This window comes from Giraffa tippelskirchi, chromosome 2 (assembly GCF_054371585.1).
Source record: "Giraffa tippelskirchi isolate mGirTip1 chromosome 2, T2T-mGirTip1v1.2.pri, whole genome shotgun sequence".
In the NCBI taxonomy this organism is placed as follows: Eukaryota; Metazoa; Chordata; class Mammalia; order Artiodactyla; family Giraffidae; genus Giraffa; species Giraffa tippelskirchi.
In genome coordinates, this window is record NC_137276.1 from 67,749,486 (window position 1) to 67,766,076 (window position 16,591).

The 16,591-nt window shown below is 40.6% G+C and overlaps 1 protein-coding gene across 3 annotated transcripts in view; it reads left to right on the plus strand.

The window, feature by feature from the left end:
* The first annotated feature begins 6,737 nt into the window (after positions 1–6,737).
* SLC25A16 (solute carrier family 25 member 16) overlaps positions 6,738–16,591 on the plus strand; it is a 29,250-nt gene continuing 19,396 nt past the window's right edge. For all 3 annotated transcript variants that reach the window (XM_081568821.1, XM_081568820.1, XM_081568822.1), the window contains exons 1-2: positions 6,738–6,967; positions 12,938–13,030. In XM_081568821.1, coding sequence (XP_081424947.1) covers positions 6,841–6,967; positions 12,938–13,030 — 220 coding nt within the window. In that variant the 5' untranslated portion in view covers positions 6,738–6,840. The remainder of the gene's footprint in view (positions 6,968–12,937; positions 13,031–16,591) is intronic.

The window sequence follows — 16,591 nt, forward strand, 5'->3', positions numbered from 1 at the left end:
TCAGTGTAGCAGACACAGGTTTAATCCCTGGTCCAGGAAGATCCTACATGTTGCAGAGTAGCTAAGCCCATGCACCACAATTACTGTGCCTGGGCTCTTATTGTTGTTCGGTTGCAAAGTCGTGTCCGGCTCTCTGAGACCCCATGAACTACAGCACGCCAGGCTTCCCTGTATTTCACTATCTCCCTGAGTTAGCTCAAACTCATGTCCATTGAGTCAGAGATACCATCCAACCATCTTATCCTCTGTTGCTTCCTTCTCCTCTTGCCCTCAATCTTTCCCAGCATCAGGGTCTTTTCCAGTGAATTGGCTCTTCGCATCAGGTGGCCAAAGTATTGGAGCTTTAGCTTCAGAATCAGTCCTTCCAATGAATATTCAGGGATGATTTCCTTTAGGGTCGACTGGTTTGATTTCCTTGCTGTTCAAGGGACTCTCAAGAGTCTTCTCCAGCACCGCAGTTTGAAAGTATCAGTTTTTGGGAGATCAGCCTTTTTTATGGCTCAACTCTCACATCCTTACATGACTGCTGGAAAAACCAGCAGTGCTCTGGAAGAAAGTGAAAGTGTTAGTCGCTCAGTCATGTCTGACTCTTTGCAACTCCATGGACTGTAGCCTGCCAGGCTCCTCTATCCAAGGGATTCTCCAGGCAAGAATACTGGAATGGGTTGCCATTCCCTTCTCCAGGGGATCTTCCTGACCTAAGAATTGAACTGGGGTCTCCTGTATTGCAGGCAATTCTTTACCAGCTGAGTTAAGAGGGGAATCCAATATATATATATATTTAATAAGCACTGATAGGTACCATGAAAAAAAACTAAAGGAGAGAAAAAAGAAGACAAAAGAGACAATGAGCTTCTGTTCCCTTCTCTTCTTCCGTTTTCCTCCTCCCTCCCTCTTTTCTCTCCCCCTCCTCCTTTCTCTGCACAGGGGCCCTGGTCATGAGATCAGACCCCCAGGGTTCAGTGCCACCTTCAGGCCACTGACCAGGCTGAAGGACCCCAAACTGGGAGGATCAGTTCTAAAGCAGGAGGGCCACATCAGTGATTCAATTTAGCAAGAAGGCCATGTGCAGATACTCAGTGCTTGAAAATATCTAGTCACCTTGGTCCTGGGGCAGCCCTGCTGGATCACTGCCCCTCAGGGCCCAGTGTCCTCACCTGTAAAACAGGTACAAGAGTCACTGGTTCTCTCCCTATCTCCTCCCTGCCCCTTCTGTCTCCCTCTCAGGCCCCAGGAGACTTGGTTCTTGGCTTTTGGCTCCTGGCCTCAGGGTGAGCACCTAAGACCGAGTTCCTGGTGCTGCCTTGCTGAGGCCCACAGAGCATATCTTACTCCTGGGGTGATGGGCATGGGAGGGGAGAACTGCCTCAGGTTATGAAGGGGCTTCAAGCTCAGGGGAGGAGGGTATATTTATCAAATAAGCCACAGAGCTGGGCTTCCAGCCCAGGCACCTACCTTCCAGAAGTCACTGGGTTACCACCATAGTGACCTCTGCACGCTCCACTCCCCCACACCTCAGGGAAGCAGCACAGCTTTGAAGAAGGCTTTCAAGGACCCTCAAGAGCCCCTCATCCTGCAGTTTTCCATCACCCCTGCTCCAATGGGCTGCCTGTACCCAGCGAACTCTCTTTGATCACCCCAGAGCAAGACTCCAGCCTCCATGACCTTCTCTGAGTACCTAAGGGCAGAACAGTTGGGAATCAAAGGAGAAGCAGCCAGGAAACCACCTGAGACAAGATGAAAGGGACCAGAGAGGCTCATCAAGATTAAGGAGATCCAACCACTACGGCACACACCCTAATCTTGTCAGCAACCTCACCCTTTTGAAACTTTGCAGAAGAAGGAATGAAGACTGTTACTGCCTTGATCATTATCATGTACCCTTGCCTCACTATATAACCTCTACCTAGGCTTCCATGGTGGCTCAAAAACTAAAGGATCCTCCTGCAATATAGGAGACCCTGGTTTGATCCCTGGGCTGGGAAGGTCCCCTTGAGAAGGGCATAGCAACCCACTCCAGTATTCTTGCCTGGAGAATCCCCATGGACAAAGGAGCCTGGCAGGCTACAGCATAGGGTCACTAAGAGTTGGACATGACTGAGCAACTGATGCATATTCTCACCAGGGATGGGGGCACAGTTCTTGAGGCACTAGCCTACTATGTTCCCCCTTTACTTGGAAAAGTAATAATGCCACTCTTTCCTTTTCCTCTTAAAAAAGAAAAGAGAGAGAGAGAGAGAGAATGAGTTTGGGTAGAGGTGAGGGTGAAGTGGGTAGTAATTTTAAATATTACAGTCAGGAAAAGCCTCCTTGAGAAGCTTGCTGTTCAGTCTCCCAGTCATGTCCAACTCTTTGAGACCCAATGGACTGCAGCACACCAGGCCTCTCTGTCCCTCACCATCTCCCAGAGTTTGCCCAAGTTCATGTCCATTGCATCAGTGATGCCATTCAGCCATCTCATGCTCTGATGCCCTCTTTTCCTTCTGCCCTCAATTTTCCCCAGAATTATGGACTTTTCCAATGAGTTGGCTGTTTGCATCAGGCAACCAAATACTGGAGCTTTAGCTTCAGCATCAGTCTTCCAACTTCCTTGGTGGCTCAGATAGTAAAGCCTCTGCCTACAATGCGGGAGACCCAGGTTCAATCCCTGGGTCGGGAAGATCCTCTGGAGAAGGAAATGGCAACCCATTCCAGTACTCTTGCCTGGAAAATCCCATGGACAGAGGAGCCTGGTAGGCTACAGTCCATAGGGTCCCAAAGAGTCGGACACAACTGAGCGACTTCACTTACTTACTTAGCTTCAACACCAGTCCTTCCAATGAATATTCAGGGTCAATTTCCTTTAAGATTGACTGGTTTATCTCCTTGCTGTCCAAGGGATTCTCAGGAGGCTTCTCCAGCATCACAATTTGAAGGCATCAATTCTTTGGTGCTCTGCCTTCTTTACTGTCCATCTCTCACAACTGTACCTGACTACTGGGAAGACCATTGCCTTGACTATATGCAGTTTTGTTGGGAGAGTGATGTCTCTGCTTTTCAACACACTGTATAGGTTTGTCATAGCTTTCCTGCCAAGAAGCAATTGTCTTCTGACTTCATGGTCATCATGCAGTCACCATCTGCAGTGATTTTAGAGTCCAAGAAGAGAAAATCTGTTACTGCTTCCACCTTTCCCCTTCAATTTGCCATGACGTAATGGGGCCAGATGTCATAATCTTAGTCTTACTAATAGTTAGTTTTAAGCTGAATTTTCCACTCTCCTCCCTCACCCTCATGGAGAGGTTCTTTAGTTTCTCTTCACTTTCTGCCTTTGGAGTGGTATCATCTGCATTTCTGAGGTTGCTGATGTTTCTCATGCCTGTCTTAATTTCCCCTTTGCAACTCATTCAGCCTGGTGTTTCTTATGATGTGCTCAGCGTATAGGTTAAATAAACAGGGTGACAACAGACAGCCCTGTCATACTTCTTTCTCAATCCTCAACCGATCATTTCCATACAGGGTTCTAACTGTTGCTTCTTGTTCAGTTCAGTTTAGTCGCTCAGTCGTGTCCGACTCTTTGCGACCCCATGAACCGGGCAGCACGTCAGACCTCCCTGTCCATCACCAACTCCTAGAGTCCACCCAAACCCATGTCCATTGAGTCGGTGATGCCATCCAACCATCTCATCCTCTGTCGTCCCCTTCTTCTCCTGCCCTCAATCTTTCCCAGCATCAGGGTCTTTTCCAATGAGTCAGCTGTTCGCATGAGGGGGCCAAAGTATTGGAGTTTCGGCTTCAATATCAGTCCTTCCAATGAACACCCAGGACTGATCTCCCTTAGGATGGACTGGTTGGATCTCCTTGCAGTCTAAGGGACTCTCAAGAGTCTTCTCCAACACTGGCACACATTTTCTCAGAAGACAGGTAAGATGGTCTGGTATTTCTATCTCTTTAAAAACTTTCTACAGTTTGTTATGACCCACACAGTCAAAGGCTTCAGCATAGTGGATGAAACAGAGGTAGCCAAAGATGGAGAAGCTGTATACAGTCAGCAAAAACAAGACCTGGAGCTTGACAAGCTTACATATGTGTAAAATCTGAAGCAGGAGATTGGAGGAAGTTACATGGAATATCTAGGGGAAAAGAAGTACAGGTAGAAAGAACAGGTTGTGCAAAGCCCTGGGAGAAGCATGCCAGGTATTTATGAGGAACAAAGAAGCCAGTGTAACTGAAGGAAGTACTAGGCATTGAGGTCAGAGATATAACAGTAAACCATTGTAGGAATTCCCAAAGTGATATAGGAAGCCATCAAAGTGTTTTGGGATAAGATGTGACAAGATTTGCTTTAGGTTTTAAAAAACTGATTTGATTGCCATCTTGGGAATAGACAGTAGGAAGCAAGAGAAAGTAGGGAGATTAATTAGGAAATTAGTCAAGCTTTGTGGACTGACGATGGAGTTGTGATTTAATGAAATGAGGAAAGGTTGCAGGTGTAGCATGTTTGCAAAGAAAGATGAGGAATTTAGTTTTAGATATGGCAAATAGATGGGCTTCCCTGGTGGCTCAGCCAGTAAAGAACCTGCCTGCAATGCAAGAGATCACCTACAATGCAGAAGACCTGGGTTGGATCCCTGGGTCAGGAAGATCCCCTGGAGAAGGAAAGGGCAACACACATCAGTATTCTAGCCTGGGAAATCCCATAGACAGAGGAGCCTGGCGGGCTACAGTCCATGGGGTCGCAAGAGTTGGACATGACTTAGTGTTAAACCACCACCAATGGCAAATAGATGCCAATTATATAAACAAGTGGTGAAATGGGAAATATGACTCAATACAGTTGGAGAGTGAGTGGGAAGGGCTGGAGATTAGGAGTCATCAACCTATGAAAAGTGAAAGTTAGTTACACAGTCATGCCCGACTCTTTGTGATTCCGTGGACTACAGCCTGTCCCGCTCCTCTGTCCATGGATTTCTCCAGGCAAAAGTACAGGAGTGGGTTGCCATTTCCTTCTCCAGGTATCTTCCCAACCCGGGGATTGAACCCAGGTGTCCCACATTGCAGGTGGATTCTTTACCAGCTGAATCACAAGGGAAGCCCCATCAACCTATAAATGCTATTTAAAACTCTTATGGTGGTAGGTTAGTCACTAAGTAGTGTCCAACTCTTGAGATCTCATGGACTAGTCCACCAGGCTCCTCTGTCCATGGGATTTTCCAGGCAAGAATAATTTAAAACTCTAAGGTTGGGTAAGATCTCTGAGAGTTGTTCGTAGTAACACCTGTAGGTTGAGTAGTTTAACAGAGTAGCCAGCTGAGTAGAGAAGAAATAATTGGCTATTTAAAGTCACTAGACTTGTCAGTTACCGTGTGTATAAACTTTCCATCTTGGACCTGGACTCAGTTTTGGAGTTGAAGGCCGTTATGTGATAATTTAAATCTATAAGGTACATTTCATTTGAAATGGAAATAAATGATAAGAGATACCAGTACAGCTTACAGGACGGGAAAAAAATACATGTTAGGACTAGGAACCAGACAATTTTGCTAGTTATTTAATAAGAAAGCATAGACCTTTCTCTTTTTTGATGTATAAAAAAATCCTATGGAAGTTTTTCTTGTACATTTTAATTGTAATAAAACATACTTCACAAAAAATTTACCATTTTAACCATTTTTAAGTGTACAATTCAATATCATTAATTACAATCACAATGTTCTGCAACTTCATCCACACTTTCAGGGACTTTAAATTCTTCACATTAGATAGGCAAATTATAAATAATGATAGTATTTTCTGGTGGAAATTGAGTATTAGGAAGATGAGAAAAAACAAGTTTGAAATCTGAACTCTTCATTAGTGATAAACGTTGGCTAGAAAGACTGCAGAGGCATATCCATGGAAAGAGAAATGGGGGACCAGTGTCAAAAATAGGAAAGGTTGGCATAGATACTAACAAATATCTTAATAGATAATTTCTGAGAGGATAAAAGTTCAGAACAACTTTGGTCACAGTTAATAGGAATAAATTTTGGTCAACTTGGAGTTGATGAGGGATGCTCAGCAAGAGAATAGTGCGGGTAAGGAGTGGTTTAAAAAGACAGTCTATAATGCAGTGGGACCAGGGAGAAAAAACTTGGAAGTTCCTGGGAGTTTAGCAGTTGGTGAGGAAAAGGGCGGAAATCCAGAGCTAAGCAGAAAGCACAGATTCAGAAAGTCCTGGCAAAGCAGAAGTATTTGTGTAATTCCTAGGCCCCAAAGAAAGAAGATCTTGCTTTAGCAATTATTTCTTTGGCAGAGCTGATGGGAATGGAATTGAAGCTTAGTAGGGGGTTAGGGAGGCAGAAACTGAGGCTCATTAAAAAGTTCAGAGAAAGCAGAACTGATTTGATGAGAAAGAGTGTGCAATGTGAGTACAATTTCATAAGTTCCTGGAAGGCGTGAAGAACTAAAATTTGGTTCTGAAAAAGGTTCATTTTAGGGAGGTCAGAAGGCAGCCCGGTGGATGGTTACAGGACGGGAGAGAGCTTTCTGAGGCGGCGGGTTTGGAAAGGATCTTCTCCCCTGGACATGCTTCCCTTCTTCTGTCTGTAACAGAAGAGGCCTGAAAAGCGAAGCTAGAAGTAGGGATGTGGGGTGAAGCTGGGTGAAGGGGAGGCGTCCTGCCGAGGCGACTCCCGCAGTGGGCCCTGACCCAGGCCCCGCCCCTGGTATACGCCATCAGCCCGCGCCGCGCGGTGCTGCCCGTGGTATTCCGCCCCGCCCGCGCGGCGGTCGGTGCCCTGTCACTCCCTGCTCCGTCCAGGGCTAGGGCCCTTGGGTTGTAAATTGACGACCAAAGCTCCCGACGCGGCCCTGGTTCTCATGGCGGCGGCGGCGGCGGCGACCCTGGCAGCAGCCGAGCCACCTCCCGCGATGCCGCAGGCGGCAGGAGCCGGAGGGCCCGCCGCCCGCCGAGACTTCTACTGGCTGCGCTCCTTCCTGGCTGGAGGTGGGTGTCCCCCTGGGGGACCTGGCCGCGCGCGGAGTGGCCAGGGCGGGATCCGGAACAGATCGGGTGTAAGCGGCCGAGATGACATTCTTGGACTCTGGCTGCTCCAAAGCCCAGCCAGGTGTTCGCCCGACCTGCTGTAATCTCTTTCTAATAATCACTGGACTAGTGACAGCAGGATTCTGGGGAGAAACGGCCTCGAGGATAGGCTGGGGATGTGGAAGGGCATAACCAGGCACCCATTCTTCAAGGTTGGATAGCAGGGAAAAGACGGGAGCCCCGTAAAGGACCCCAGGGTTTCAGTAAAACATGCTGGGCACTCCTTTCTTTTATAGAGACTACGCACGATAGAGTGTAGAATTGGATTTTGCTGTTTGCTTAAAAGAAAGCAAAAAAAAAAAAAAAAAAGCAAATACTGGAAGACAGCTGTTTAAGAATGACAGGGAAATTGTGTAAAACTGTCTACAACCAAAACTGGTTCCGGTGGTTCTAGCAAACTGTGCAAGAGCTACTTGACATGTAGCTGGTGCAACCCTACTGTTGGTGTGACTCTGGGGCCGGAAGTTTTCATGTTATCTCTCAGAAATTTCTTCTACTTTCCCATAAAGAGATGTTTCAGTCTCTATCCTCTCTTAATTGACTGGGTTGTCATCACTTAATTATTTAAGGCTGGGACTTTTTAAAATTCCGCATTATAAGCACTTGTAGAAAGATATGTGTACATTGCAGTAGTATTAAGAATTATTTTGTTCTGCTGATAAAAAGGTCATTATACAAGGAAATATTTGAGTGCCTGCTCTGTTTCTGTTACAGGCTCAGTGTACATCAGGGAACAAAATAAATATCCTACAGTTTACATTGGCTGGGGACTTGTGGTGAGAAAGACAATGAACAACATGAAAAAATAAGTTGTATGGTATATTAGAAATGACGAATGAAATGGGAAGAAGTAAAAAGGATAATGGGGCAAAGAAATGGAGAAGCTAACTAGTACAGTATTAAATAGGATAATTTGTGGAGAATGACACAAGCAAAGTTGAAAAGGGGAAGGAATTTAGCAAGTTGATTGCTAAGGTGGAGCATTCCAGGTGGAGAGAAAAGCTAAAGCAAAATCTTCGAAGTCAAGGAGGGCCTTATTCAAAGAACAGCAGTGAGACCTGTGCAACTGGAGCCAAGTGGTATTGGTGAGGGAAGGAGGTTAGAAAGTTAAAGGGGACAGGAAGTGAAGGGTCTTGCAAACCATTGTAAAGATTCTGACTTTTACTGGAGTGAAGTAAGGAGCCATTACAGGTCTGTAGTAGAGAAGTGACATGATATGACATGTTTCCAAAGGATCACTTTGGCTGCTCTGTGGAGAATAACTGTAGGGATGTAAATACAGGAGATGGGGGCCAGTTTGGTGGTTATTGCAATAATTCAGATGTTAGATGATGGGTGCTTGAATCAGGTTAGTAGCAGGGGAGGTGGTGAAAAATTATGATAATCTGAATATGAAAAGAATAAATGGTTTTCTGACAGGTTAGAGATAGGGTAAAGAAGAGAAGTCAAGGGGGACTTATTTTGGTCTGAACACCTGAAAGGATGAAGTTGAAACAGGAAGCCCCTTGTTGGAACAGCTTTCATGATGGTCATGGGGGAAGATCAGGAATTCAGTTTTGGACATGTTATATTTTGTGATGTTGACACTGGAGTAGAGTCTTGGTAACATGTAGGCCAGGTTAGCAACTAGGACTCTCATATGCTACTGATGGTATTGCAAATTGGTACAGTCACTTTGGAGAACTGGCTGTATGGTTATCTATGAACATTTGTATACCCGCAGTTGATCCAGCTACGATCCAACAGTTCCACTCTGAGGTATATACCCAACATATGTATTTATGTTCTTATCTTTGATATTCATAATATCCCTAAAGCAGAAGCAATCCAAATGTCCATCAGTGTTAGAATATGTAACTGAAATATGGTATTATCATAGAGTACTCTTGCCTGGAAAATCCCATGGACAGAGGAGCCTGGTAGGCTGCAGTCCGTGGGGTTGCTAAGAGTCGGACACGACTGAGTGACTTCACTTTCACACATTGGAGAAGGAAATGGCAAACCACTCCAGTGTTCTTGCCTGGAGAATCCCAGGGATGAGGGAGCCTGGTGGGCTGCCGTCTATGGGGTCGCACAGAGTTGGACATGACTGAAGCGATTTCGCAGCAGCAGCAGCAGCAGCATAGAGTGAAATACTAATAACACTGAAAATGAGTAAATTCCTGCCACACCAACAATGTGTATGAATCTCACAAGTGTAATAGTGAACAGGAGGAAGCCAGATACACGCACTACATACTGTGTGATTTTATTTGTATAAAGCTCAGAAACAGCCAAAGCTAAATCCATATTGTTGGAACTCAGAGGACAATTGGTTGTCTCTGAGAAGCAACAAATAGTGATTTGAGTATCAGAGAGGGACCTTCGGAAGACTGGTAATGTTCCATTTTTTTGATTTGGGTGACCTTTCTGTGGATCATGGAACTAAGATCCATGTACTGGGACTGAGAGTTCGCATGCTGCAATGAAGATCCCCTGTGTGGGACAGCCAAATAAATAAATATTAAAAAAGGAGTACTTACCTCAGAATGTAATTGTAATGATTAAATAAAAAGTACCTGTAAAAGCCTAGGCACAGTGCCTGCAGTTGAATCTCTTAACCTAGTAACTCGTACAAAGGAAAGCATACTTGTTTTTTTTAGTGATGATTAGCAATGGTCTTTGGCAAATATCTCAAGTTTAGTTGCTTAAAATAAAGATAAAGGCTACTTGACCTAACTCAGTGGATTTTTGTAATGATTAATCGAGCCATAAAGTAATATGATGAGCAAGATATTATAGAAGAAACTACTTATTCAGCAGATTCTAAATAATTTTTGTATGGTTAATTCATAATGACTGGGAAGATAACAAACTATTCTGAAACCAAATATACCCCAATGCAAATTATTTTTAGTTTATCCTCAGTTTTGAGTGACCATGACTGTTATTTCCATTAGTTCAGATAAGAGAAGCTTGATATAGAAACTTACCTGTGGATTTTAATATTTGAGTACAAATAGGCAACTTATTTCTGGATATCTCAGAATATGGATTTTAGCACCAGTTACATGCTGAGCTATTAAGTAAATGTGTGTGGATTTTAAATGATTTTGTCTTACATTTTAAAACATTTTGTAAAGTAAGACTGCATTCATTCATTCGCTGAGTAAATGGGTATTGAATACCTGTTGAATGCCAGCCCCTGAACTAGTCTCTGGGGATGTAGTAGTGAAGCAACTCACGAAGTTCCAGTACTCTTTTATCTTTCTTAACAAATATGCGATGATGAACATAATCATAGAAAAGACACCAAGGACTTTTTTGTCCACCTTTTTATAATAGTAAAAACGAATTTGGTTGAGTGCTTGCTACATATAAGGTACTTCACAAAAGTGTCTTAGTCTGTTCAGGCTTCTATAACAAATATACTATAATCTGGGTAACTCATAAGAATAAACTTCTTTCTCCAAGTTCTTGAAACCAGGAATTCCAAGGTCATGGTGCCAGCAGCTATCTGGGGGACCCTGCTTCTTCATAGCTGTCACCTTCTCATTGTGTTTTTACATGGTGCAATGGGCCAACGATATCTCTGAGGCCTCTTTTTTGGGGGGATGGTTCATGTGGGATCCTAGTTCCTTGACCTGGGATGGAACCTCTGCTTCTCTTAGAGGGAGCACAGAGCCTTAACCACTGGATCACCAGGGAAGTCTCTTTGGGGCCTCTGTTATAAGGGCATTAATTCCATTCATGAGTGTCCTAATTACCTCCTCTAATACCACCTCCCACCTCTAAATACCATCACTAGGAATTAGTTTTCAACATACTAATTTTCAGTTCAGTTCAGTTTAGTCGCTCATTCATGTCTGACTCTTTGTGACCCCATGGATTGCAGCACACCAGGCTTCCCTGTCCATCATCAACTCCCAGAACCTACTCAAACTCATGTTCATCATATTGGTGATTCCATCCAACCATCTCATCTTCTGTTGTTCCCTTCTCCTCCCACCCTCAATCTTTCCCAGCATCAGGGTCTTTTCAAATGAGTCGGTTCTTTGCATCAGGTGGCCAAAGTATTGGAGTTTCAGCTTTAGCATCAGTCCTTCCAATGAACATTCAGGACTGGCTTCCTTTAGGATTGATTGGTTGGATTTCCTTGCAGTCCAAGGGACTCTCAAGAGTCTTCTCCAACACCACAGTTCTAAAGCATCAATTCTTTGGCACTCAGCTTGCTTTATAGTCCAACTCTCACATCCATACATGACAACTTGAAAAACCATAGCTTTGACTAGACGGACTTTGTCGCCAAAGTAATATCTCTGCTTTTTAATATGCTGTCTAGTTTGGCCATAACTTTTCTTCCAAGGTTCAAGCATCTTTTAATTTCATGGCTGCAGTCACCATCTGCAGTGATTTTGGAGCTCCCCAAAATAAAGACTCTCACTGTTCCCATTGTTTCCCATCTATTTGCCATGAAGTGATGGGGCCGGATACCATGATCTTCGTTTTCTGAGTGTTGAGTTTTAAGCCAACTTTTTCACTCTCCTCTTTCACTTTCATCAAAGGCTCTTTAGTTCTTCTTCACTTTCTGCCATAAGGGTGGTGTCATCTGCGTATCTGAGGTTATTGATATTTCTCCTGGCAATCTTGATTCCAGCTTGTGCTTCATCCAGCCTGGCATTATGCATAATGTACTCTGCATATAAGTTAAATAAGCAGGGTGACAATATACACCCTTGATGTTCTCCTTTCTCGATTTGGAATTTCAGGGAACACAAACTGTATACAGCAAAAAGTCTTTATGTATTATCACCTTAAAAGCATGCCAAGCTAGTAGGGCTGAACTGGATTCTGATTTATGTTAAAGCCCAAGTATGTACTTTACTGTCATCCACATGTCTACACAGTGGCATGTGGTAGGGACAAAATACATAATTGCTGGATGACTGAATGCAGTAGTGAAAGGACCCACAAAGTTGCAGTACTCTCGCATCTTTCTTAACAAATATGCAGTGATGAAGAGCTGAACATGATCATAGAAAAGACACCAAGGACTTTTTTGTCTACCTTTTTATAATAGTAATAACTCATTTGGTTGAGTGCTTATTACATGTAAGGTACTTCACAAAAATGTCTTAGTCTGTTCATGCTTCTGTAACAAAAGTACTATAATCTGGGTAAATTGTAAGAATAAACTTCTTGTGCTGTAATGGATAACTGAATTTTATGGGTAAAATTTGGTTATTTCAATGAGAAGTCATCCAGAAGAAGACGTTGTTTCAAACAGAGTCTTGTAGCTGTGTAAATACCTCCAAGTGTCTGTCCCGTCTCCACATTTAACAAGATTCCAGTGTTCATCAGCAATTAGGGGGCAGATTTACACTCTTTAAACTTATTTTCAAGCCTGACATGCTCAATTATTAAGTTATAGAGAATGGGAGCCAATCATCTTCATGTCTCTGCTTCTGGGCAGTTCTACTTGTGGAGATCAAATGAGAGATTAACGAGTTGGCTAGCTGAATCAGTTCAGTTCAGTTGCTCAGTCGTGCCCGACTCTTTGCGACCCCATGGACTGCAGCACACCAGGCTTCCCTGTCCATCACCAACTCCCAGAGTTTACTCAAACTCATGTCCATTGAGTCGGTGATGCCATCCAACCATCTCATCCTCTGTCTTCCCCTTGTCCTCCAGCCTTCAATCTTTCCCAGCATCAGACTCTTCAATGAGTCAGTTCTTCGCATCAGTTCAGTTGTGTCCGAATTAATTTATTTTTTATTTATTAGCCGAATTTATTTATTTATTATTTGTTTATTAGCCAAATAAATTTAATCATGATTTCTATTTGGAAAGAAATGGTATGCCATGTCTTCCTGATCTTTTCAAATTTTATAGGTATTGCTGGATGCTGTGCCAAAACAACAGTTGCTCCCTTGGATCGAGTAAAGGTTTTGTTACAAGCTCACAACCACCATTACAGACACTTGGGTGAGTTGACAGATGCTGAAGATAAAAATGAAAATGTTGTCCATTTGCTGGCTTGGTTTCTAGTTGTGAATTATAGTAGAAAGAGGACACAAAAGGGAGCTCAAGTTTGGAGGCAAATTTACAGGGGATGTAGCTGTTACCATTTTAATATTTTCATTTGTGATAGTGGTTATTTAGTTATCATTTTAGGGTACTAATGTACTCTGAATTAAAATCTATGAATCATTGAAGTAAATACTACATATTTGTTTATTGAGATTAACAAATCACGTCCTTAACTGACACACGTAACAGCTTCGCTTGATTAAAAAAAAAATACAGTTAGTGATACAGATTAGATTGTTCCTTTGAACGCTTAAGTGTGTGTTGTAGATACCTTAGGACAAACAGAATCCAGTGCAGTTAGCATATATTGATAAACTTGCATTGTTAAAGAAATATCAAGTCCTTAGTTGTTCCTTACAACTCAACTGATTTATTTTTTATAATAAAAATCAGCTATTATAATTAACTTGGACACTCTAATAACATATCATTGGTGGGAATAAGAATTTTTTATAGGTTTTTTTGGAGGGCATTTTGATAATATGCATCAAAGTCTTGAAAAGATAGGTACTCTTTGGCTTTGCAATTCTAGTTCTAGGAAGTTGTATTAAGAAAGTAATCAGAAATATGCTCAAAGAGGTATTATACAAGAATCAAAGTATTATTTCTGTTGGTTTAAAAAATAAGAGCCAACCAAAATGTTTAATAATAGAGAATTGGTTAAGTTAAATAATAAGTATTATTTAAATAAATAAGTCCATATTATAGACTCTTTTGCAATCATAAAAATTATAAAAGAATATTAACTGACTAGGAAGGATGTTCGTAATAGTTAAATGAAAAAATATTGCAAATGATTTAATGACATTGCATTTTATCTAAGTAAATGTGTGTTTAGAGAAAAATGCTAGAAGGAGAAATATGAACATTAAATGCTTAATTTTCAATGGTGAGATTATAGGTGATTTTTTTTCCTCTAAGCTTATTTGTAATACATATTGAACATATATTAACTTTTAAATTAGAGGGCAAAAGATTTAAAACAAAACAATTAATGTGGACAGACACGAGGAAAAAAGTTAAGTCAAGGCAACTAACTCATGACACTCCATTGCTTTTACAGTTTTATGCTTCAATGATGTATGCTCTGCATGATCTATTCATCATTTTATAAGAAGGATATTTAACAGAGTGAATAATTCAGTTATTTTAACAATTTGGTTTTTAAAATGTGATTTTATTTTTACTTATTGTGGCTCATTTTATTGTCAGTAAGTAAATCTGCTCTTTAAATTGAAAGAAAAAAATTGCTAATATCTCTGTGTCCAGAAATGAATTTATTATCTTTACAGTGTACTGCTCACTCGGGTATAGAAAGAATCAGATCTTTGAAATTATTGAGAGACTATATATAAAACTGGAAAGGAAGGAAATGATTTTCTTTTGTTGTCTAAATTGAGGATGAAAGGAGTTATATCACTCAGTATCTGGTGGTCTTTAACAATGACCCAACATATGAATGTCTGAGCAGTATTGTTTTATTCCTTTAAACTTCTCCCCATGCTGATGTATGTTGTTTTGTTTCCTGATTTGTAATCATTAGGTTACATATTCACATTAGATTTCACGCTCTACAGGGTTGCATGCCATGGGTTGCGGTGTACCCTACAAGGCATTCAAAATTTGAAATAGAATTCCTGGCATGCAGCAATGAACATATTGGTGTACTTTCATGTATCTTTGAAATATACAACCCCCCCAAAAAAAGTATTAGTGGCTTTTTAATTTATTTGAAAAATGTTGGGCATTTTATTCTAGATGCCTCCCTTTTTACATGCATAAGGTAGTTTTTAAGCTTTGCTTAAATTTAAAAGCAAACATGATTTTTCACAAAGATGGAAAAGATATGCTATTGAATAACACTTACACTTTAGCTTCTTTTAAAAAGTGTATAGCATCACTTCCAAGGCATCAAAAACTACTTTTAATTTTGAATCAAAATTATTCTGACCAAATGAAAAACAAGAGTTGTAATTAGAATTTCTTCTCCCCAATTTGCAATGAGTGTAAGGAATTTTTTTCCTGTAACATATTGAAAATCTTTGACCTCCATTTAACTTTTTATAACCAATGTGATATAAAAATAGGGAGTTGAATCATAATAGGCTTATTTAAAAATCCTCTTAATTTTGTTATCTTTACATTTTATTTTTATTTTTTGATGTATAATATTTCACAAGTGTATAATTCATTAAGTATAAAAGCAAACATCTTTCTCCCTCTTTATCTCTTCATTAGAATTAAGCATTTTTACAATTTTCTTCCATTTCCCTTCAGAGCTTATGTGTATACACACAAGTCTATGCTTATATTTTACCAAATGTTCCTTGCAATTCTAGCTTGATAAAAATAAGAAGAATACAGAAAAGGATCTAAATAACACACAAGCTTGATATAACATAGACACAGAAGACTTTGCACCCTACAGAGAATATATACTCTTTCCAAATATTCTTACAACACATGCAAAAAATTGGTTCAGTGTTATACCATAAAGAAAAATCTCAATTTCCCAAAGTAATAATAGTACAGACTATAGGTTGAAGGAGAAAAAACAGTGTAATTATCTCAAGGGATATTTAAATGCCTTTTGAAAACATTCAACATCTGGTGTTTTTTTTTTTCCCTAGGTGAGATTTTTGTGAAAAGCATATGGCTAAACTTGGCCTTTTAACAGAATTTGAGAGTCTTTGGCTTTTAACAGAAGAATTTATATAATTTAGATTTCTTTTCAATTATAGATTTATGTTTTCTGTTCATTGTGCTTTTCTTGTGTCCTCCCCAGCCTCCCTCCCTTGCTCTTTGTCTCCTGGTTTCCTTTTTTTGAAAGTACTTTATCTATTTCACTTCTACTAATTATTTCTCTTTAAATATTTGTAACAAAGAGTTTTAGAGAATAATTTAATAAACATATTTGGAGCCACACAGAACTTCAGAAGTAATCATTATCAATACAGCTGAAACCTCCTCCATACTTCACCCTGATTGTCAGCCTTCCTGTTCCTGCTCTGTGGCCATTGTTCTAAATTTAATTACCCTAAATTGTTAAAAACACATTTGAGTATCATTAAACTGAGCTTAATGTTAGTCTTGTCTTCCAGCAAAAAGGTGTTTTTGATAGAACTTAGGGGTGGTGTCTGAATATATTTAGTTTTATTATTCATATATTTTGGAAGAACTTTATGTATTATATGTATATATGTTTATATATATAAATAGAATTTTTTTAATAATCAGTCCACTTAGATATCTGTTTATTAAAAATGCTTTTGGGTTTATCTTTTCTTGGATGTTAATAAGTACCTACCAGTTTTAATTTCTGGGAAGACATCAAAAGGTTTCTTGAATTCTAAACTTTGAAATCAGCCCAGTGATTTACCTTCATATTTTATAAAATTTTTGTTTGGAAAATTCAGAAAGAAAGTTGAACTTAAATAGTTTAATGATATAATTTAA